Source organism: Eretmochelys imbricata, chromosome 5 (assembly GCF_965152235.1).
Source record: "Eretmochelys imbricata isolate rEreImb1 chromosome 5, rEreImb1.hap1, whole genome shotgun sequence".
NCBI classification, from domain to species: Eukaryota; Metazoa; Chordata; order Testudines; family Cheloniidae; genus Eretmochelys; species Eretmochelys imbricata.
In genome coordinates this window covers 128,219,084-128,242,701 of record NC_135576.1, presented here as the reverse complement: position 1 = coordinate 128,242,701, position 23,618 = coordinate 128,219,084, and the positions used below count along the sequence as shown (strand labels likewise).

The 23,618-nt window shown below is 48.9% G+C and overlaps 1 protein-coding gene across 4 annotated transcripts in view; it reads right to left on the bottom strand.

The window, feature by feature from the left end:
- Positions 1-23,618, bottom strand: part of IDUA (alpha-L-iduronidase) — an 86,742-nt gene that overhangs the window by 6,592 nt on the left and 56,532 nt on the right. For all 4 annotated transcript variants that reach the window (XM_077817869.1, XM_077817870.1, XM_077817871.1 and 1 more), the window contains 9 exons: positions 21,722-21,817; positions 20,887-21,089; positions 19,417-19,596; positions 16,525-16,741; positions 13,623-13,835; positions 12,810-12,931; positions 8,318-8,443; positions 7,129-7,205; positions 4,553-4,653 (listed from right to left, as the gene is read on the bottom strand). In XM_077817869.1, coding sequence (XP_077673995.1) covers positions 4,553-4,653; positions 7,129-7,205; positions 8,318-8,443; positions 12,810-12,931; positions 13,623-13,835; positions 16,525-16,741; positions 19,417-19,596; positions 20,887-21,089; positions 21,722-21,817 — 1,335 coding nt within the window. The remainder of the gene's footprint in view (positions 1-4,552; positions 4,654-7,128; positions 7,206-8,317; positions 8,444-12,809; positions 12,932-13,622; positions 13,836-16,524; positions 16,742-19,416; positions 19,597-20,886; positions 21,090-21,721; positions 21,818-23,618) is intronic.

Here is a 23,618-nt window from a genome sequence, read left to right as displayed (position 1 = left end):
TGCCAGTAGTAAAGGAGGGAGCAGCTGGTCCCACTGGTGGAGGTCCTGGGTGGGGAAATGCCGCAATATTCCCTTCAGGGTCCGGTTAAACCGTTCGACCAATCCGTCAGTCTGGGGATGGTAGACCGAGGTCTGCAATTTCTTAATCCCCAATAGGGCACATACCTGACAGAACAGCTTAGACGTGAAGTTGGTCCCTTGATCAGTGAGTATCTCCCGTGAGAGGCCCACCCTTGCGAAGATCTTCACGAGCTCCGCAGCGATAGTGCAGGTGGTGATACTTCTTAAGGGGACGGCCTCGGGGAAGCGGGTGGCGTAGTCCATCAGGACGAGGATGTATTGATGGCCTGCCTTACTTTTTGGAAAAGGCCCGACCAGGTCCATTGCTACCCGCTCAAATGGTACACTTATGACTGGTAACGGGACCAGGGGGGCCTTCCGTACCCCTGCCGGGGCTGCATGTTGGCAGTCCGGGCATGACGCACAGTAATCCTTCACCTCACGGTGGACGCTGGGCCAGAAGAACCTGGCCAGGATCCTGGCCACAGTTTTTTCCTGCCCTAAATGGCCGGCAGCTGGGATGTCATGTGCAAGCTTTAGGACTGCCCGACGATGCATCCGGGGGACCGCGAGTTGGGTCCGGACCTCTTGGGTCTGGGGGTCTCGGTCAAGGCGGTAGAGCCTTTCGTGGTTGAGTTCAAACCTGGGCCATTGGGTGGTGCGCCGCGTCCACGACCTCACCATCCACCCGGGCCAGCTGCTCATAGGCAAACCGAAGCATTTGATCCCAGCTAAAGTCCATCAGGTCAGGAGGGGGACCAGCCATTTCCAGGCCATCCTGCCCGGGGGTGGGACCTGGGTCAGCTCCAGGGTTGGAGCTCGAGTCAGGTCCTGTCTTCATCTCAGGGCGGGCTCCCTCGAACGCCTCTTTGGTGGGTAGGGATTGGAGCACCTCGGCGAAGTCTGGCCAGTCGTAGCCCAGGATCACTGGATAGGCGAGGGATGACGCCACTGCCACATTCATTAACTGAGTTGCTCCATTCACCGTGATGGGGACCCGAACCATGGGGTACGATTTTACGTCTCCATGGATGCACTGAATCCGTACTTCCCCAATGGTCCGCTTGGTGTCCGAGAAGAGCGCCTGGCGGACAAGGGTCTGCCCACAGCCCGAATCGACTAGACCCACCACGGGGACCCCAGCAACTTCCATGGGAGCTGTCAGTTTGGCCACGGAGAGCGGACGGGCCCGTCGTTCCCCGGTGCACACCAGGCCAAAGTTGCAGTCCATCGCAGGACAGCCCCGTTGCAGATGACCGTACTCGCCACATCGGAAACAAGGTCCTACCTCTGGGAGCGCCGGCAGCGTGGGGGCACCAGTGGGGCTGCAGAGTTGGCTGGGGCCCGGTGGTCAGGTTAAGCGTCCAGGGCCGGAGAGTGGTGTGGGTTTGGGGCGTCGGGAAAACTCGGTCCTGCCGCCATCTGGTCGTTGGGTACGGTGGGCTGCGTTGGTTTGGGAAGTGGGCCCCTCCTTTCAAGTTTCTGTGCATTGGGTCCAGGGTTTGGGGGGCAGGCGGCCGGACCTATCAGGGCCTCTGCCTCGAGAAAGTCCTCTGTAAGTGCGACGGCCATGCTCAGACTTTGTGGCCAGTGCCACAACACCTAAGCCCTCCCCTGGGGCTGGAGGATGTGCACGAATTGTTCGAGGATGACCTGTTCAGTCACCTCAGCTGCAGTTCGACGCTCGGGTTGGAGCCATCAGGTACCTGTGTCCTTCAGTTCCTGGGCCACGGCCCAGGGTCTGGCGCCTGGCGGGTAGACCTTTTCCCGAAACCGTTGCCGAAAAGTCTCCGGGGTAATGTCGAAGGCATCCAAGATAGTCGTTTTCACTTGAGCATAAATGCGGGCCTCATCATCTGGGAGCCCACAGTAAGCCTTCTGGGCCAGCCCCATCAGATATGGGGCGAGGAGGGTCACCCATTGGTCAGATGCCCAACCAGCCACTGAGGCAACCCGCTCAAAGGTCACCAGATAGGCCTCCGGGTCATCCTCAGGCCCCATCTTGGCCAGACGGATCGGTGGGGCGGGAGGGGTCAGGGAGGCTGCCCTCTCCAGTTGAGCCCCACCATGGCCCGGCCACCGAGTTGCAAGCTGCTGGAAGCATTGGGTTTGTTGTTCATGGTGCTGGACTCCCAGGGTTTGAAGCAACTGCTGCTGGTGGGCCCCCAGCTGCTGTATGAGTTGGTGCTGCTGCTATTGCTGGCTCTCAGCCAGGAACTTGATAAGCCTTTCCATCTCCATCTTTCCAGTAGGAGAGCTTCAGAAGCCCCCTCGCACTAACCCCTTTCTGCAGGGATAGGGATCGCCTGCCCAGATTCTCCACCACTTGTGACAGGTTTCAATTGGTCCTCCAAGCCCCTAGGGGGCGATGGAGAGCTATGGTCCCACTGGCGGGCCTTAGTCACATCTTTCGGGCCCTGGGGAATTAGCGGGAAAGGTGTGCCGGCCCGAGCCTGCGGCGCGCCCCTCGGGCAGGGGGAGCGCCGGCCCGAGCCTGCGGCGCGCCCCTCGGGCAGGGGGAGCGCCGGCCCGAGCCTGCGGCGCGCCCCTCGGGCAGGGGGAGCGCCGGCCCGAGCCTGCGGCGCGCCCCTCGGGCAGGGGGAGCGCCGGCCCGAGCCTGCGGCGCGCCCCTCGGGCAGGGGGACCGCCGGCCCGAGCCTGCGGCGCGCCCCTCGGGCAGGGGGAGCGCCGGCCCGAGCCTGCGGCGCGCCCCTCGGGCAGGGGGAGCGCCGGCCCGAGCCTGCGGCGCGCCCCTCGGGCAGGGGGACCGCCGGCACGGGTTTGTAGCACACAGTTCTGCTACCGAAGGCAGACTGGCCGGGGTAGGGGAACGCAGGCCCACCCAACTCCACTGCGTTCCAGCCCAGGGCTCTGACAGTGGCGGGGGCTGAAGGTCCCGCCGCTCGGTCAGCAGGGGGCCATCCGCGCCCGCTGACCAAACACACCCACCCCACGGTGCAGTTCTGCCCCGGGCTACTTCCTCCCCGGTCTCTCAAGCGGCTCTCTCCAGTCCCTCCAGCTCATCTGGGTATTCCGCTGCTGGCAGCTCCAGCTCCCCCTCTGTGTCGGACTCACGCTGGCCCGGGCTACAGCTACAGGTTACAGGCTACAGGTCCTCCTGGTACTCAGCGGCTGGCAGTCCTGGTCACCACGGGCCTTCCTCCCGGTCAGGTTCCTCCTGGCCCAGGGCCTCCCCTGGGTCGGCAGCAGGATCGCGAGGGAGCAGCCTGTGTCTCCCTCCCTCCCTGGTGCTCTCCTCACTGGGAAAAGGGCCCCGTCCTTGTACTTCCTGTCCTACCCCTCCCCTTCCGGGGACTGGCGTAAGCTTGGTCTGGCCCCGCCCATTCAGGCTGAGAGGGTGGCTCTTTACCCTCTGGTTCAGAGAGAAGCCACCCTGGCTCCCTACAGGGTGATAGTTCTGTGTTATTTGTAACCTGTTGTTGTGGTTACCCGTGGTCATGATCTGATTTCCCTTGGTTAAGAAACACAGATTTGTTTTCTCTATCACTAGATTACAGTGCTGTGTTGTTATGCTGCAGCTGATACTCAGCTGAATCAAACAAGTGTGTATTATTCTCTCGGTCATGACTGTGTGTGTCCAGCAACACGGGCTGCACGTTACAGGGGATGCTTTTGGAGTGGCTTGGGGGCCTACTAAGGTGCAGAGCAAAGGAGGGGCTGGCAGAGCCCTGAGGAGAGTGCTTAAGTGGCTGGAGGGGTCCGGAAGCTGACATCCAGCTTCCACAAGCAAAACTCCCTCACATGGGAGGTGGGGGACAAGGTGACTCACAGGCCTGGGCATCCTGAGAGAGTATCACACACCTACACCTTGAACTGAAGTACAGCAGCTGATCTGGCCCCTGGTGTCATCTGTGGGGCCTGTCCAAAATGGGATTCTGCCCTGCTTCTGATGAAGTCACTGGCAAAACTCCCATTGCCAATAGCAGAGTCAGGATCAGGCCTGTTCTGGGTAAGCGCCCGGGGCAGGGACCATATCCTCCGGCGCTGTAAAGAACCACGTCCACACACGGCACGTAGTGACAAGAATATTACTACGAATAACTGTGTGGATAACTCAGTACAGCAACATCTGGCGTGAGCTTTCCTTCCCTGTTGGTCCTGCCTGTGTGCTGTGGCAATGGAACACAGGGGCCAAGGATGGAGGTGCTTCTAGTGTTCAAACCACTGTTGACTTCAGTGGGAGTTTGCTTCAGTGAAAACTGAGCAAGGACCTCAGGATTGTATGCTTAGGGACAGATGTGCAAGCACTGTCCATGGTGACCATGACTTACTCACAATAAGGGCTGCATCCTCTAGACCTAAGGGTATGATCCCCAGGAGAGGAACCTGGTCTTATTTTTGGCAATGAAGCGCTTTGAACACACCTGGCTCTGTATTCCTTAAACTTAATGACAAATATAACTTAGTACACTTTCAACCAAGTTGGAATGCTGAGGGGACAAATTAAACTGAGTGTGAATGCTGACTTTACCTGGACTGTAGACCCAGAGAGTGAAGATCGTGTCTCTGGCATTAATCCGTTGGTATGCTTTTCCGTCCTGTGAAAACTCAACTTCATATGTTTTCAGACATCTAGGAAAGAAACCAAACACTCAAAAAGAAAAGGAGTACTTGTGGCACCTTAGAGACTAACCAATTTATTTGAGCATAAGCTTTCGTGAGCTACAGCCCACTTCATCGGATACATACTGTGGAAAGTGTAGAAGATCTTTTTATACACACAAAGCATGAAAAAATACCTCCCCCCACCCCACTCTCCTGCTGGTAATAGCTTATCTAAAGTGATCACTCTCCTTACAATGCGTCTGATAATCAAGGTGGGCCATTTCCAGCACAAATCCAGGGTTTAACAAGAACGTCTGGGGGCGGGGGTTGGAAAAAACAAGGGGAAATAGGTTACCTTGCATAATGACTTAGCCACTCCCAGTCTCTATTCAAGCCTAAGTTAATTGTATCCAATTTGCAAATGAATTCCAATTCAACAATCTCTCGCTGGAGTCTGGTTCTGAAGTTTTTTTGTTGTAATATCGCAACTTTCATGTCTGTAATCGCGTGACCAGAGAGATTGAAGTGTTCTCCGACTGGTTTATGAATGTTATAGTTCTTGACATCTGATTTGTGTCCATTTATTCTTTTACGTAGAGACTGTCCAGTTTGACCAATGTATATGGCAGAGGGGCATTGCTGGCACATGATGGCATATATCACATTGGTGGATGTGCAGGTGAATGAGCCTCTGATAGTGTGGCTGATGTTGTTAGGCCCTGTGATGGTGTCCCCTGAATAGATATGTGGGCACAGTTGGCAACGGGCTTTGTTGCAAGGATAGGTTCCTGGGTTAGTGGTTCTGTTGTGTGGTATGTGGTTGCTGGTGAGTATTTGCTTCAGGTTGGGGGGCTGTCTGTAGGCAAGGACTGGCCTGTCTCCCAAGATTTGTGAGAGTGTTGGGTCACCCTTCAGGATAGGTTGTAGATCCTTAATAATGCGTTGGAGGGGTTTTAGTTGAGGGCTGAAGGTGACGGCTAGTGGCGTTCTGTTATTTTCTTTGTTACGCTTGTCCTGTAGTAGGTGACTTCTGGGAACTCTTCTGGCTCTATCAATCTGTTTCTTCACTTCCGCAGGTGGGTATTGTAGTTGTAAGAATGCTTGATAGAGATCTTGTAGGTGTTTGTCTCTGTCTGAGGGGTTGGAGCAAATGCGGTTGTATCGCAGAGCTTGGCTGTAGACAATGGATCGTGTGGTGTGGTCAGGGTGAAAGCTGGAGGCATGTAGGTAGGAATAGCGGTCAGTAGGTTTCTGGTATAGGGTGGTGTTTATGTGGGTTTGTGTGTGTGTGAGTTGGGGGAGAAAACCTGGATTTGTGCTGGAAATGGCCCAACTTGATTATCATACACATTGTAAGGAGAGTGATCACTTTAGATAAGCTATTACCAGCAGGAGAGTGGGGTGGGGGGAGGTATTTTTTCATGCTTTGTGTGTATAAAAAGATCTTCTACACTTTCCACAGTATGCATCCGATGAAGTGAGCTATAGCTCACGAAAGCTTATGCTCAAATAAATTGGTTAGTCTCTAAGGTGCCTAAAGTACTCCTTTTCTTTTTGCGAATACGGACTAACACGGCTGTTACTCTGAAACCAAACATCTCAACTGGCTGCTGGTGACCACGAGATGGCCATACCTCCCTGTCCCTGCCATGTCTGTGCAGGAGGGTGAGGAAGAGAAATGCTTGGGGCACACAACTGGCCAGGGAAGTCCTGTGCTGCAGCAGACCCTCCAAACACAAGGAGCAGGGGTCATGGCTTGAAAAGGCCACAACAGAGCACCAGGACTGACCGATCTGCGAGGTGTTGAGAGCCTTTGACAAACTGGTGAGCCCCTTCAGCTTCCCCAGATGCCAGGGGGAGAGACAAGGCTAAGCACCCCAGGGGAGATATTCAACATCTCACAGGCGTAGGCCCAATATGCAGGAAAGCCAGCATTTAGTGAGGTGAACTAACCAACCCCAAAGGATGCACTGAGTTGGCTGTCCTGTGTTCCCAATCTGTACATTAGTCTAGATAGGTTTGTTTCTGGGGTAGCATGTCTGCAGACAGATGGCTACGTCTTCTGACCTGGACACAATCCTCGCCCTTTATCTCCGCATTCCTCGTTACTCACATCTGGCAGAGGCAACTTGCACAGGACTGGATAAAGCAGCATCTTTTAGTACAGGGGCTTTTGTGGAGCCTCCTATCTCCTCCAGGGATGCAAGACACCCTGAATTGCCGTTGTGTGTTAGTGAGGCTCCAAGCTTGGCTCACGCTGAACAGGCAGAGTAGCCAAGAACCTGCTCAAGAGTTCCTCCCATGATATCGCACACGGGTTCTAACAATCGTTTTGGTGATTAAAGCTACTGTGCTTTGGAAAAAAATCGACAAAGTGCCAGGGATACTGCCTAGCATTTTGCGGAGAGAGTAAACAGGGCTTAGCCATTTTATGCCTAGGCCTGATAAGATTACATCTGTGTCCTGGTCTTACTTCTACCTCGGTCTTCCAAACGCACCTACCTTGAAGCCACACAGTCATCGTCCCAAAGTACTGCAACCTGCCCCTTTGTCAGAGGGATCAAGTGAACGCCCGCCACCTGAGAGCAGAGAGAGGCCCACATTAATATAGAGGGAAGAAGTGTGTTGCTACGATAACACACTGATGATGCAGCAGCATCGGATCATATTTAACCCCTTTAATACATAGTCTTGGCTTAACTACTTTGAAGTAAATGGGTAGCTAAAACTTCGGTGCCTCAATATGGACTTCAAATGAAGTAGCCTGGTTTTCCCAAGTAGTGAGCACCAAGGAGCTCCCTTTGATTTCTGTGGGAACCTTGGGGAAAAATCATTCCACTTATTTTGATGCCTCAGTCTGGATTTAGACTCAGTTTTAGATCCTTTTTCTCCAACTTCTTGGCCCTACAGTTCTGTAGCCCAATGCTCTCAACTCCCCATATGTATCCCTGCAGTTAAGGGTACTCAGCACCTCACAGGACATGCCTAACGGGTGTCATCACAGCTACGACTGCGTCTTATGTGTGATTATAAAACATCTAAACAGCTTAGCTAAAATGTTATTTTTAATGCTTGGCTTTTAAGCTTTAAAGCCTCGGCCCCATTTTCAAGACTAGGAAATGCTGTACTTCCCATCATTTCATTAATGATTTTTTCCAGCAATGGGTAGGTTTGATTTTTAGCTCAGCTGGTTGCCCACACCACCTGCTGTGGGGATGTTTATCCTGGAATGTGAGGCATGGAATCGCTTTGTCACGGGAAAATTTGGCTCCTTGCTTAAATAATTCTCCTATGCTACCTTATAACAATGAGCCGACTGAGGCATTGCTGCCTTCATTAACTGAAGTCTGATAGCTCAATAGGGTATGTCTATACTGCGATTACACACCTGCGGCTGGCCCGTGCCAGCTGACTTGGGCTATGGGGCTGTTTAATTGCAGTGCAGCTGTTTGGGCTTAGGCCGCAGCCCAAGATCTGGGACTTCCCCCCACGCAGGGTCCTAGAGCCCAGGCTCCAGCCTGAGCCCGAACGTCTACACTGCAGTTAAACAACCCCTTTGCCTGAGCCCCATAAGCCCAAATCAGCTGGCACAGGCCAGATCTTTGCAGTGTAGACATGCCCATAGAATTCAACCAGGCTGTACAGGAATAGTGACAAACTCAGCCCGCTGACACTGAATCATGGTACATACTTGATTGGGAACAGAGTGAGGTCTTGCACAGACATGGATGAGGAAGACTGATGGAAGTGGGAGTTCCTTTTTCAAGATCAGGTGGCCATCCCCAGGAAATGGGAATGGTCCAGTCACCACCGGGTCCTGCAAAACCGAAGCCGAATGGAGGCGGTTTGTAAAGAAATCAATATTCACCATTCTTTCTACAGTCATTTTATAGCTCCACTGATTCTGCAGTGTAACGTTGCTGTACCTCTAAATTAGCACGGCCACTTTTAATGGCATTTTAAAAGTTTGCAGCCTGCTAGATCATAACTTGCAGCATTTCTCAGTGAAACAGGAGACTAATATCTATTCCTCTACTTTATCTAACTGTTCAGTGATTGTAGGGCCTGTTTGCCTGACTAATTAGTTAGGACCCAGATACCCAAAATGTAGGTTGTGACCTCGGGGAGAGGGCCAAAGAAGGTCATAAAATATGCCAAGGTTTCCAAATTTGGTAATGTTGAAAACAGGAAAAAAAGGACAGGCAAGAGCCTTGTAATGTGTTCCACATGGCCAGCACATTCCTGGGACCTCCGTTCTGTGTAGATTAGTGCAGCATGTGAATGGGTACAGCAGACGGCTAAGAGTATTAGACTTCTTCCCGTGTGTGTGTGTGCCTGATATAGGACAAGTCCCCTAAAGAGCCCTTAGGCTGACATGAAGTGCAAGAAGCCATGCACGAACCCCACTGCAGGACTGGAGCAGCGGACCAGTTGGCTAAGCTGAGAGTACGGCTGAGCCTTGCATGGACTGGCCGTTGTTTGGTCTTCGCTGGAGCTCAGTTCTGGTTGCGGGATGACTGGTGGAAAGGGCAGCGTCAGGCTGTTCCTATGCCAATGTGGAACTAGGATGGACACATATGATGTATGGTTTATTAGTGTTGTGAGTGCCTTGTGCAGTTTGTTCCAAAGGGCTGCATCAGAGTACGAAGCCTGCAGAGTCATTGTGATCTTTAGAAGCCAAACATCCATCACTGAAAGTAGTCTGTGGTTTTAAGGAGGGAGCCCAAAAACCAAGGCCACTTGCATGCCAGTTTGAGTAATGACCCAGTAACGCCTTTCTGATTAGCTATCTTTGCAAAGCTCACCACAGTGCAAGGTGCACACAGTGTGCAAAAGAGGCACCTTCCCCGCGCAGTGGAAATGACTGAGTTATAGGAACAGCTACTCGCTTGAAATCAGCGTCAGACCCTTTCGTGCCAGTGAGGGTGTTTACAAGCTGTCGACTGGGCAGGGGAGGAATGAGTTAAGTGTCCGGCCTGCAGACAGAGCCTGTAGTTGGCTCTGCCCGTCAACATCTGCCAGGTAATTCAAGCCTGGATGGTGTCCTCTGCAGCTGGAGGAAATAAGTGGGAGAAAGCAGGTTTCAGAGAGATGGCAGAGCAAGGATCTCATGGATGCCTGAGCGATGGGGAGGAGGCAGGAGAGTGCTGGATACCCAAACCACGGGAAGTTCCTATCTACTTTGGACTAAGAAGGGGGAGATGCATTGCCCCACATCACCCTTAACTTAGCCCCTACACCTGAGAGTGCAGAAGGAAGCTTAGCAGGCTTTTCCTGGGGGGAAGGAAAGTGCGGGCTACAGAATGTTCATTCACACAGTCAGTGGGCAGATGGGGCCAGCTGTCCTCAGTCCCCCATTCCTCTGAATTTAAGTCACCAGCTCTTTAAATGCCCAGTGAACGAGGGCAGCTCCAGACCCCCTGAGGGAGAAAAATATGTTGATTTTTGTCCCTCTGGATCTGACCCCAGCTGGTATCCAGCACAAGATGTTGGTTTTGTTATGGAAGGGTTCTCTCTACCTCTCCGCGTGGGGCTTTTCTGTCTAGTTCCTACTGTGGCCAGTCAGCTCTCTTCCACTAGCTCCTTGGTAAAGCTGGCCCAGGACACATACAGTGCTTATTTGAGACCTTCCGGGAAGCAGCCGCAGATCTCTGCTTTCAGTGGGAGTGGCGTATTGCAATCTGTGGGGACAGAGCCCAGCTGATGACAGTTAAAAGCAACCTGATCATATGGATCCTAAACATCATACCGACTGCCTCACACTTTCATATGCTGTGGGCCTGCAAACCTGCACCGGTCCTTCATCAAGCTCTGAACTACTGACCTTCCTGGAAAGCTGTCCAGTAAATGTAGAGCTTTTCTATTGCCCTGCTAAGCCCTAGTTTCCCACCACCAGTAGCTCCTCTCACACTGCGAGGTAGCTTTCATGAGGCAAAGTTCCCGTTCTCCTCTTGATTTTAAGGACAGAGGTGCAGGTTTTCCTGTGTGATCAGCATTCTCCCTTTGCTGATGCCTTCACCAATTCATCTTTGGTGCGGCACTTAGTTTAAGTTACTGATGTACATGGGCACTTCATTGAGCTTCACTCGTCTGTCCAGCCGGGAATATCGATGTTCTGTCCATGCATAGCAAGGCAGAAGCACTCATTGTAGAAAACACATGGAAGCTGATAACCAAATGGAGTTGTTTCCTCTTGTTTCAGACTCTATTGAAGAAACTGAGCAGCTGATAACTCAGCATTTGGAGGGAATTTCAGACCTAGGTGTGCTTCCCTGATCTCCCACACAGAAAGAGGGGCAGCAACTTGGCAGCAAGATGCATGCCAGGGCCTCAGCCAGCTTTGGATAGCTCTGAAGGAGGAGGATGACTAAGGTGTAAGGTCTCATCCCACGTTTCTCCTTGTAGTTCAGCTAGTCAAGTTTCTCAGATGGTGGCGATAAGTGTAGAATTGCCATAGATTGTTAATCAAGGTTCCTTAAATCTTTTTAGCCAATCCAGTCTGCACTGTCTTCCAGCAGCCAGACAGGTTTCTCCATTGTACTAAGTACAATGCTTCTCTTTCATGAATTTTGTATAATTAGTTGCTAGTTAGAGCATGGTAGTTACATGCCTTTGGCCTGGTCATGGTTAGGGATCAGAAGTCTTGAGGGAGGGTTTGCAGATATTCTTTAATCTGTAAATTATTACCAGCTCCAGAAACTTGAGAAACTCTGTAATAGGGCATTAAAAAACCACAAAGGTGAAACCCAGCCCGTATTAAAGTCAATGAGAGTTGCCACTGGCTCCAATGGTGCCAGGATGTCACCCAAAATGTCACATTCACTTTCTGGTTTGGATTTATTTTCAGAGGAATGAGAGAGGAGATTACTTGCTTTAAACATCTGTTACTGCTTGACCAAGGCAGGGCAGTCACTTCTTAAACTGCGGGACAATCGGTAAGGCAGGTTGGTGATCTGCATTCTGTCCTTTTGGCATATGTAGGCTGAATGTTTAGTAAAAGCTGCTACAATGCCAAATGTGTTTGAATTGCCCATCTCTGGTGGTTGGAGGGCTGCACATGCTAACTGCCACCTGTCTGAGACTTGTCCTACATTTTATTTTTCCCCTGGTCAGTACTACTATGGACTTAGATTTAAAATCTAATATAAACAGCGAAGAGCAGACACAAACAAGAGGGTTCCCACTCATCTCTGCAGTCCCTTAGCAGTCTGAAAAGCTTTCGAGCAAGCTGTAATGCAGCTACCTGTCTAGGCTTATCATGGTAATCAAGGAGGAAAGAGGTGATAACCACATGACTCAGTCCATGCTAAACTTAGTATCTAAATAATCCTCCAGAACTGTGGTTCTCAAACTTTAGCAACCTGAGGACCCCCATTTTGATTTAAAAAATTTTTGGGACCCCCAAACCCCCTGTTCAGCCCCAGGCTCCGCCCCCCACTCCACCCCTTTCCCCAAGACCCCACCCCTGCCCCACCTCTTTCCGCCTCCCACTCACTCCATCCTCCCCTCCCCCCATCACTCGCTCTCCCTCACCCTCACTCACTTTCACCAGGCTGGGGCACGGGGTTGGGGTGCAGGAGGGGGTGCGGGTTCTGGGATGGAGTTTGGGTGCGGGTTGTGGGTTCTGGGATAGGGCAGGGGGTTGGAGTGTGGGTTCCTGCCGGGTGGCGCTTACCTTGGATGGCTTCTGAAAGCAACGGCTCCTAGGTGTGTGTGTGGGGGAGCAGGGGATCACCGCGCGCTGCCCCTGCCCGCAGGCCAATGGGAGCTGTGGAGTCAGCGCTCTGGGCGAGGGAAGCATGTGGAGACCCACTGCCACCCCCGCCCCCACCAGGGGCGCAGGGACATACTGGCTGCTTCCAGGAGCAGCGTGGAGCCAGGGCAGGCAGGTAACCTGCCTGAGCCCCGCTGTGCTGCTGGACTTTTAGCATCTATAATCTTCCAGCGTGCAGGAGGTGCTGGGAAAGAAGGGGAGGAGTTGAGGGAGGGAGGGGAATGGAGGAGTTGATCAGTGCGGCCCGCGGACCCCCTGGAGTACCCTTGGGGACCCCCAGTTCCGTGGACCCCAGTTTGAGAAATACTACTCCAGAACATAAACCAGTCATCAGGCTCCTTAGCCATAATGTCACCAGTTCATGAACAGTGTGTTGACACTGACAATTTTTACCACATACGCATCATACCTCGGCATCTCTTATTTGTTGGAATTGCTTTACAGAAGGAAAATCAGGGCTTCCTACTTTCTTCCACTCCAAATAGGGATTGGTTAGGTTGTTGTCCAGGTAGTATGTCACATACACAAGATCTTTGGAAACACAAAGGAAACATGTAAAGCTCCTGATCTGGGTTCAAAAACGAAGGGTAAGACTTTCAAAAGTGCTTAAATGACTTAAGAGCCAAAGCCCAATTTTCAAAAGTGACTTCAGAGCCTGAATCTCACTGAAAGTCAATGAGACTCGGAGTAAAATGTTCACAAGTACTTAAGACTAAATATTTTCAAGCCTTGGTCCTTAATGTTATGCTTTTAAATTCCTATCTAGGCTCCTAAATAGAAGTGTCCTGACTTTCACAGGTGCTGAACCCTAGTAGCAACTGTTGAAGACAACACCAGCAAATCCTATACAGTGTGCAATGTTCAATATCTAGATTACATCGTGATCAATCCCGGAGGGAACTCTTTGCTCGGCAAGACCTGGCTCAGGGGCAGCTGGGCTGAATAGTTTCTGAAAGGGTAGAATTCACAGTATCCCTTAAAGACCGGAGGCAGGTCCAACTCTGGGATCAGGATCCACAATCTTTCCTAATACAGTGCTCCCAGACCCCAGAAAATCTGGGGCTGCCAGGTAAGGAGAGATTTCTAGTCACAAATGGAATTTGCTTGGTAATATACAAATTCTAGCTGTGACCTCAGTTATGAAATGAACACTTTGGAAATGTTTAACGTGAACGTTTTCCTGGGGCTCCAGTACACAAATCCCCACACACAGCCCGTTTACCTGCATGCCTGGGGAAATGGGTAATGTTCACTGTTACAGCACTGATGTTAGAGGATGTCTGGTTATCATCACTAGCGTAGATCAGCGTGGTGGCCTGCCAGCTGTCTGACGGCTGTAGCTCAGCAGGAGCGTGCGCGGTGGCTAGTACACCAACAGTGTCGGTGTCGGCACTTTCGTCTTTGCTGATAATATCTGCAAAAACTTGGTTTTCCCCTGAAAGTAAAAATATATTTTTGTCACAAAAGGTAACTAGCCCAGCTGTAGACCTAGGACGAGGTGAAACTCATATCTGTCTATATGCGGGCTGAGCTGTAGATTACTTGGTGATACCAGCATGAATTTGAAGTAGCACTGGTGAAGTCACTGGATTTACCTTGGCATAACTGGTTTCAGAGTAACAGCCGTGTTAGTCTGTATTCGCAAAAAGAAAAGGAGTACTTGTGGCACCTTAGAGACTAACCAATTTATTTGAGCATGAGCTTTCGTGAGCTACAGCTCACTTCATCGGATGCATACCGTGGAAACTGCAGCAGACTTTATATATACACAGAGAATATGAAACAATACCTCCTCCCACCCCACTGTCCTGCTGGTAATAGCTTATCTAAAGTGATCATCAGGTTAGGCCATTTCCAGCACAAATCCAGGTTTTCTCACCCTCCACCCCCCCACACAAATTCACTCTCCTGCTGGTGATAGCCCATCCAAAGTGACAATTCTTTACACAATGTGCATAATAATCAAGTTGGGCCATTTCCTGCACAAATCCAGGTTCTCTCACTCCCTCACCCCCCTCCAAAAACCCACCCCCATACACACACAAACTCACTCTCCTGCTGGTAATAGCTCATCCAAACTGACCACTCTCCAAGTTTAAATCCAAGTTAAACCAGAACATCTGGGGGGGGTAGGAAAAAACAAGAGGAAATAGGCTACCTTGCATAATGACTTAGCCACTCCCAGTCTCCATTTAAGCCTAAATTAATAGTATCCAATTTGCAAATGAATTCCAATTCAGCAGTTTCTCGCTGGAGTCTGGATTTGAAGTTTTTTTGTTTTAAGATAGCGACCTTCATGTCTGTGATTGCGTGACCAGAGAGATTGAAGTGTTCTCCGACTGGTTTATGAATGTTATAATTCTTGACATCTGATTTGTGTCCATTTATTCTTTGACGTAGAGACTGTCCAGTTTGACCGATGTACATGGCAGAGGGGCATTGCTGGCACATGATGGCATATATCACATTGGTGGATGTGACTAACCAATTTATCTGAGCATGAGCTTTCGTGAGCTACAGCTCACTTCATCGGATGCATACCGTGGAAACTGCAGCAGACTTTATATATACACAGAGAATATGAAACAATACCTCCTCCCACCCCACTGTCCTGCTGGTAATAGCTTATCTAAAGTGATCATCAGGTTAGGCCATTTCCAGCACAAATCCAGGTTATATGCCATCATGTGCCAGCAATGCCCCTCTGCCATGTACATCGGTCAAACTGGACAGTCTCTACGTAAAAGAATAAATGGACACAAATCAGATGTCAAGAATTATAACATTCATAAACCAGTCGGAGAACACTTCAGTCTCTCTGGTCACGCAATCACAGACATGAAGGTCGCTATCTTAAAACAAAAAAACTTCAAATCCAGACTCCAGCGAGAAACTGCTGAATTGGAATTCATTTGCAAATTGGATACTATTAATTTAGGCTTAAATAGAGACTGGGAGTGGCTAAGTCATTATGAAAGGTAGCCTATTTCCTCTTGTTTTTTCCTACCCCCCCCCCCAGATGTTCTGGTTTAACTTAGATTTAAACTTGGAGAGTGGTCAGTTTGGATGAGCTATTACCAGCAGGAGAGTGAGTTTGTGTGTGTATGGGGGTGGGTTTTTGGAGGGGGGTGAGGGAGTGAGAGAACCTGGATTTGTGCAGGAAATGGCCCAACTTGATTATTATGCACATTGTGTAAAGAGTTGTCACTTTGGATGGGCTATCACCAGCAGGAGAGTGAATTTGTGTGGGGGGGTGGAGGGTGAGAAAACCTGGATTTGTGCTGGAAATGGCCTAACCTGATGATCACTTTAGATAAGCTATTACCAGCAGGACAGTGGGGTGGGAGGAGGTATTGTTTCATATTCTCTGTGTATATATAAAGTCTGCTGCAGTTTCCACGGTATGCATCCGATGAAGTGAGCTGTAGCTCACGAAAGCTCATGCTCAAATAAATTGGTTAGTCTCTAAGGTGCCACAAGTACTCCTTTTCTTCTTGGCATAACTGAAACTGCCCATGGTGTACAGCTCTGGAAATACAGCCCTGGTTCTGCAAAGCACTGCAACATGTGCATAAATCTCATTTACTGTGTCTGTACAGCACCTCGGTGGTCTGCCAAGCTGTTTGGCCTTTAGATACTACATGCCTAATAATAGTTTTAAGTCAATAAGACTTAAGCGTGTATCTAAGAGAATCAGGGCCTAGATTAACACCTTGGCAGGAGCTCAGAAGAACTGAGAGGCCGGAGAGCTTATTAAAGAGAAATATAGCTTGAATGGACCTGGCCCAGGGGGATACCAGTCCACAAAAGGTAAAAGGAAAGGTACTGACCGAGGTGGCATATGGGGTATAAACAGAAGCAATAGGATCAATTTAGAGGGATAACAGACTGTCAGGAAACCAGCCTGACACCAAGACTGTTAATCTCCCAGGGAGAGGGGTGGAAGCACCATTCCTTGTGACACATACAACTGGACTGGACAAATTGCTAGTAAATGTGGAGGAGGGAATAATCCTGCTTTCGCAGGAAGATGGAGTAGATGACTTGTTGATAGATTTTAAGCATGTAACTTGCACGTGACTGGGGATTGGCATTTAGCGACTTAAAACAAATATTTACCATACCTAGCAGTGCCAGCAATCCCATTACAGTGAGCACAGGCTTCCTCACCATCTGGACATGAGGTGGCTTTGTGTTGTTCATCTGAAATCGGGCAGTCAGTGTTCTCTGGGTGAAGTAATGGGGATGATAGTTCATGAAAGCATTGTCATTACTCAGTAAAGTGTAGTTGATAGTGTTGTTGGTTTTGGAAATGAGCAGATTTTGATGTTGGATGATTACCTGTAAAGCGAAAAACTGGCCATCATGCTGGGGAAAAACCACTTCTTGCCAACACTCTAACGAATAGATTCCTATTTTAAAACCAACAGTCTTGTTTCTGTTGAACTGCATATTCAGCATACATGATCCTGCGGCAGTTCTACATGATGGGCTGGTTCTGTTGGGGACCACTTTAACTCATTTCCGTGCATTCGTTTACCCGCTGAAAACAGCGGAGTAGAGCACCCTAGTTTCATTTGGATATTGTAGTGAAGCTACAGAACTACATCTCTACCCCGATATAACGCGACCCGATATAACACAAATTCGGATATAACGCGGTAAAGCAGCGCTCGGGGGAGGGGGGGGGCAGGGCTGCACGCTCCGGGGGATCAAAGGAAGTTCGATATAACGCGGTTTCACCTATAACGTGGTAAGATTTTTTGGCTCCCGAGGACAGTGTTATATCAGGGTAGAGGTGTAGTTTCACCCCTATGCTGCCACATGTGTGTGCAGGATGAAGAGCTGTACATGCAATGAAAGCAAAAGCATACAACATTTTGGCTTCAGAATTCAAGAAGATCATCTCAGAGTGGCTTTAGTTCAGATAAGCTCTCAGGTTGGCTAAAAAAATTAGGGCATCAGTAGGATTGTGGCAGTGCATTGACTCAGATGTGAAGGATTAACCCTACCTGTGAGAATGCACAGGGAGCAGTGGGCTCTCTGTGAGAATGCCAAGCGTTTCACAAAGGAAGAGTTCTAGACATGCTGTGTAAGCAGGAGGTGAAGGGGCTCAAGCCATGTTAGCTGGACACTGGAATTACAGACAATGGAGATAGCTCTACTAGATTTCTGAAGAGAGTTCCGTAGCAGTCCTTTCGGAAAATCTGGAGACTTCACACCATCCCTGAGAAACTCTTTTATTAATAGTGAAGGTTGACACACACTTCCTCAGGAAGTTGTCTTAAGTGTCCAGAGGATGGAATTATTAGAGTGGTTTAGTACTTATGTAAAGAGCTGTCACTAGAGATGTGATTTCTGCATTTTCTGTCAAAATAATGTTTCATTAGTGACCTCATTGTACTGCATGTATAAGAAGTTAGCAGCATTTTGCCCTTACCATTTCACCAATTATAATAATTGGGACAGTGATTAGGATCATTCATTAATGGACCACGTATACTATTAATTGCAATACAAGAGGTAGCCTTATGGTCTAAGTATTGGACTAGCACTCTGGGCTTACACCCAAACAGTATGAAATAACTCCACTGATCTTGGTGGAATTGCTTTGGATTTACATGGGCATAACAAAGTGCAGACTTTGGCCCGGTTCCAATTCCTTGCTGAGTGACCTTGGGCACGCCCCTTTTATTTCTCTGTAAAATGCAACAAGGAGACAGATCAAAAGTGTAGGCCAGAGCAGAAATGTGAAGGGTTCTGCAGGCAAATCCCCCAAATGTTTACACTTTTTGCAAGGCAATAATAAGGAGCCTGTGAAGAGGCTGAGAGGGGATTCACTTTCTTTAAAGAGTCAGCAAAAATTGGTATGACATAAGCAGTGATAAAGCTATCACAAGTATACAGTGTAGCGATAGCCGTGTTGGTCCCAGGATATTAGAGAGACATGATAATATCTTTTAGTGGCCCAGCTTCTGTTGGTGAGAGAGATGAACTTTCGAGCTTACACAGAGCTCTTCTTCAGGTCTGGGCAAGGTAATTAGTGACACTGCTAAATACAAGGTGGAACAGATTGAAAGGTGTTAACTACTTACGCTAAATAACCTTTCCCAGACCAGAAGAAGGGCTCTGTGTTAGCCTGAAAGCTTGTCTCTGTCCATCACAAGCATACCACAGACAGGAAGTATTTGAGAAATGAGATGTGCCAGCTCACACTTAGAGGTTTGTGCACATCCAAGTGTGCAAACCCAGTCAATTTTTTGGGTCAATACTCCCATGGGCTTTGCAGGGACTTAGAAAGATCCATCAAGTTGCTCATATCTCCTCTCCAAATGTGAGGGTATGGTTCAGCAGATACCACAGGGAACATTCACAGGTTGGTATAACTGGCATGCTCCCAGGAGGAGGTGGTCTCTTCCCCAGCATTGCAGTTGCCTCCATGGTTACCTAGTTCTGCACTGCCCCCCTAACTAAGGGCCATATGCCCATTGCATGGTCTGACCCTTGGTGCGGGCAGTAATAATGAGGTCATGTCAGCCCTCTGTGCAGAGACCTCACCCAAAGCCCAAGAACTACTGCATTAAGCAGTCAAGGAGGATGTTAATGGTGCTTAGGGCTTTCTGGGAAAGGATGATTTTGTACAGTTGCAGGTGTATAATGCACCGCAAGAAGATAGTGGCGAGCCTATTACAGGGAATGAGGGAAAGTGAGTTTAGCCAATCATGCAGTAGGATTCACGGTAACAGTGTCCCCCGCACATTCTCCAGTTCTCATAGGAGGAGGAGTTTTCATAGGGCTGTTTTCTACAGAGACACTTGGGAACGGGAAGATGAATTAACTAAAGCTGTGAAGTTAAAGCACCTGACACCCTGGTGTGAGAGCATTCAAACTTCAGGATTTGGCTTGTAATTTTTTCCTGAAGTCCATCCAGAAACCTAATAAAACGTTCTTTTGGCAACACACTTGCTCTGCAGATTAGCTTATTAGGTGAAGACACTAAGTGAGCATTGAGTTACCTTTACCACCATGGCTGCATAGGTCACATCAGCTCTCCACGTTTGTGGAACTGACCATCCAACCAGTGGGTCTGCTTCATCATTGTATATAGGAACCGAGGTGAAATTTGGGAACAACTTCTGAATTTGTTCCATTGCTTCTGTTTCTTGCTCTAAGATGTGAAGAGAACTTCCAGCTCCCTGTAACAACAGGAATCCCGTTTCATGCAAAGTGAGGAAGCAAAGTGTCATGTATGGTATTCTGAACAGTGGTTCTCAAACTTATTTGATTAGGCTCCCCTTCTTTGTGTCTGTAGTTGTTTATTGCCCCCACAAGTACATATATTGATTAAAAAAAATCAACATGCAGCTCTCACTAAATATTAAAAACAGTGAAGCACTGATTCAAACAGAACCAACGATTCATTGTAATAAGAACAAAATCAAAATTGCGATTATGGTCCATTTGTTTACAAATAAATATGCACACCGCATCATAGCAAACGGATTAACGTACAGATGCAACGATTTTGTATAATGCTATGCAAGCTTAACAGAAATCCATCAAAATGCACAGCACCATCTAAGGCCCTGGTATGGCTGGGGGAGTCAGCTTTGCTAATTATTCATTGCTGTGGGTTAAATGTGTGCAGTAAGGTTTTTTCCCCCTAAAGCTTCTCACGCTCCCCCTCCCCTCGAATACATTCTGTGCCCCCCCAGGAGGGCCTGCCCCCCAGTTTGAGAACCTCTGCTCTGTAAGACAGAGCACAAGCACATATGTCCCTGTCAGATTTGTGTGCAGTGTTGTTGTAGCTGTGTCGGTCCCAGGCTATTAGAGAGACAAAGTGAGTGAGGTAATATCTTTTATTGGATCTGAAGAAGAGATCTGCGTGGCTTGAAAGCTGGTCTCTCTCACCATCAGAAGCTGGTCCAATAAAAGAGATCACCAGAACTTGCCTGTCAACTTTAACATTTCTAGTCTATCTGCTCAGGCACTAGACTGTTGACAGGTGGTCAAGACTATTATTTTAAAGGGGAAAATTGTTTATTTTCCCCCACTCTCCCACCTTTGAAAGTGGCGGAAAAGCTGTTTTCAAGTGGACACTAGACATGGAAGCATTCAGCTTGGAAGGAGGTTTGTCTATTAGAACACTCTGGAATTGTTATGGTTACGTACTCCATTACGGGCAGAGCCGAATTCTGAAAGTGAAGTTTATAAACCAGAGGGGCTGCACAGTCAACCGTAGCAATACATTGGATTAAGAAGAAAAGGAGTACTTGTGGCACCTTGGAGACTAACAAATTTATTCGAGCATAAGCTTTCGTGAGCTACAAATAAATAAATTTGTTAGTCTCCAAGGTGCCACAAGTACTCCTTTTCTTTTTGCGGATACAGACTAACACGGCTGCTACTCTGAAACCTGTCATTGGATTAAGAAATACTCTCATGTACACTTTTCTTTATTAAACAGTTAGAAGCCTTGGACTGACCTTCTTATGTAGGGCTATGTAGTCCAACCTCACACCAGTTGCTCCAGTGAAGAAGTTGGTTCCATTGTAGCAGTGATGTAGAAGACTCCAGCAGATGGGCGACTTTGGGAATGGATGGAAAGAATCTCCCGGGCCTCCAAATTTCAGTAAAGAACTAGCTTCTCTTAACCCTTCTGAGCATGCATCGTAATAATTGAGAAACCCTAGAGTCAGAACAATTATGTGTACAGTAGATGGTTACAGCTTAAAATTATAATGGTGTCTTGATTCAAATTACCGAAGAGTATGGTTAGTCCTCATATTGCTGCAGTGGGCTGTGAGCAATTAGAAAGTACGCACAACTAACAGCATACGATGTGTTTGAAGCCACCTTTTTCCACTTTCTCTCTCCATTACTGATCACAACAGGGGTCTCGAAGTCCCCTCCCTTGGTTTCATAGAGTCTCGGCAACAGGAAGCTCCTTTAAAGGATTTTGCCTGGGCAAGCTATCAAGGCATATATCTATTAAAACACATGGCTTTAAAGCAGAAAAAAAAACTTCATAGCACAACTTTAGTTTATAACCAAACAATGAAAAACATGGTTGTATTGGTGTCACCCTTACTCCCCATTCCCCACCCTCATTTCTGTTTTCTCTCATGTTAAAGTCTAACCTGAGACTTTATGAAATTCAGGGCAGGAATGCTATTAATGGACGTTATGTGGATCACACCCAGGGCCAATCCCTTATAAAACAGAATATACCTGTATATACCCTATTATTTATCACCCCACCTGCCCCTACCCTATTCCACCCCACATGAGTTAAATCAAGGTCAAAAGAAACAAACTTACCTTTGACACTCATTGACACATTATCGAAGTCATGATGATCTGGCTCATTCCAAGTTTCAAAATTCCATTTGGCAACATGTTCCAATCCATATTTATCTGCAGATGAAACTACCTTTCATTACTGCACAGTACACTTCCATGTGGCAATGAATAATTCAGGGATAGAGCTCAGGACCAACCTGTAGTCTTCCAAACATAGTGGATTAAATTCTGCCCTTTGAAGTGCCTGTGCAGCTACCATGGATTTCAACGGCTGTGGTATTCCATGGCTGGCTCAACGGCCTGGCTCAAGTCGCTGAATTTGAGCTCTGTAGTGAGCTGTAGCTCACGAAAGCTTATGCTCAAATAAATTGGTTAGTCTCTAAGGGTATGTCTACACTACGAAATTAGGTCGAATTTATAGAAGTCGGTTTTTTAGAAATCGGTTTTATATATTCGAGTGTGTGTGTCCCCACAGAAAATGCTCTAAGTGCATTAAGTGCATTAACTTGGCGGAGCGCTTCCACAGTACCGAGGCTAGAGTCGACTTCCGGAGCGTTGCACTGTGGGTAGCTATCCCACAGTTCCCGCAGTCTCCGCTGCCCATTGGAATTCTGGGTTGAGATCCCAATGCCTGATGGGGCTAAAACATTGTCGCGGGTGGTTCTGGGTACATATCGTCAGGCCCCCGCTGCCTCCCTCCCCCCATGAAAGCAAGGGCAGACAATTGTTTTGCGCCTTTTTTCCTGACTTACCTGTGCAGACGCCATACCACGGCAAGCATGGAGCCCGCTCAGGTAACCGTCACCGTATGTCTCCTGGGTGCTGGCAGACGTGGTACTGCATTGCTACACAGCAGCATCAACCCATTGCCTTGTGGCAGCAGACGGTACAGTACGACTGGTAGCCGTCATCGTCATGTCCGAGGTGCTCCTGGCCACATCGGCCAGGAACGCCTGGGCAGACGTGTGCAGGGACTAAATTTGGAGTGACTTGACCAGGTCATTCTCTTTGGTCCTGCAGTCAGTCCTATTGAACCATCTTATGGTGAGCAGGCAGGCAATACAGATTGCTAGCAGTCCTACTGTACCATCTTCTGCCAGGCAGGCAAGAGATGAGGATTGCTAGCAGTCGTATTGTACCATCTTCTGCCAGGCAGGCAAGAGATGAGGTTGGCTAGCAGTCGTACTGTACCATCTTCTGCCGAGCAGCCATGAGATGTGGATGGCTTGCAGTCCTTCTGCACCGTCTGCTGCCAGCCAAAGATGTAAAAGACAGATGGAGTGGATCAAAACAAGAAATAGACCAGATTTGTTTTGTACTCATTTGCTTCCCCCGCTCCCCCATCTAGGGGACTCATTCCTCTAGGTCACACTGCAGTCACTCACAGAGAAGGTGCAGTGAGGTAAATCTAGACATGTATCAATCAGAGGCCCGACCAACCTGCTTGTTCCAATAAGAACAATTACTTAGGTGCACCATTTCTTATTGGAACCCTCCGTGAAGTCCTGCCTGAAATACTCCTTGATGTAAAGACACCCCCTTTGTTGATTTTAATTCCCTGTAAGCCAACCCTGTAAGCCATGTCGTCAGTTGCCCCTCCCTCCGTCAGAGCAACGGCAGACAATCGTTCCACGCCTTTTTTCTGTGCGGACGCCATACCAAGGCAAGCATGGAGCCCGCTCAGCTCACTTTGGCAATTAGGAGCACATTAAACACCACACGCATTATCCAGCAGTATATGCAGCACCAGAACCTGGCAGAGCGATACCGGGCGAGGAGGCGACGTCAGCGCAGTCACGTGAGTGATCAGGACATGGACACAGATTTCTCTGAAAGCATGGGCCCTGCCAATGCATGCATCATGGTGCTAATGGGGCAGGTTCGTGCTGTGGAACGCCGATTCTGGGCTCGGGAA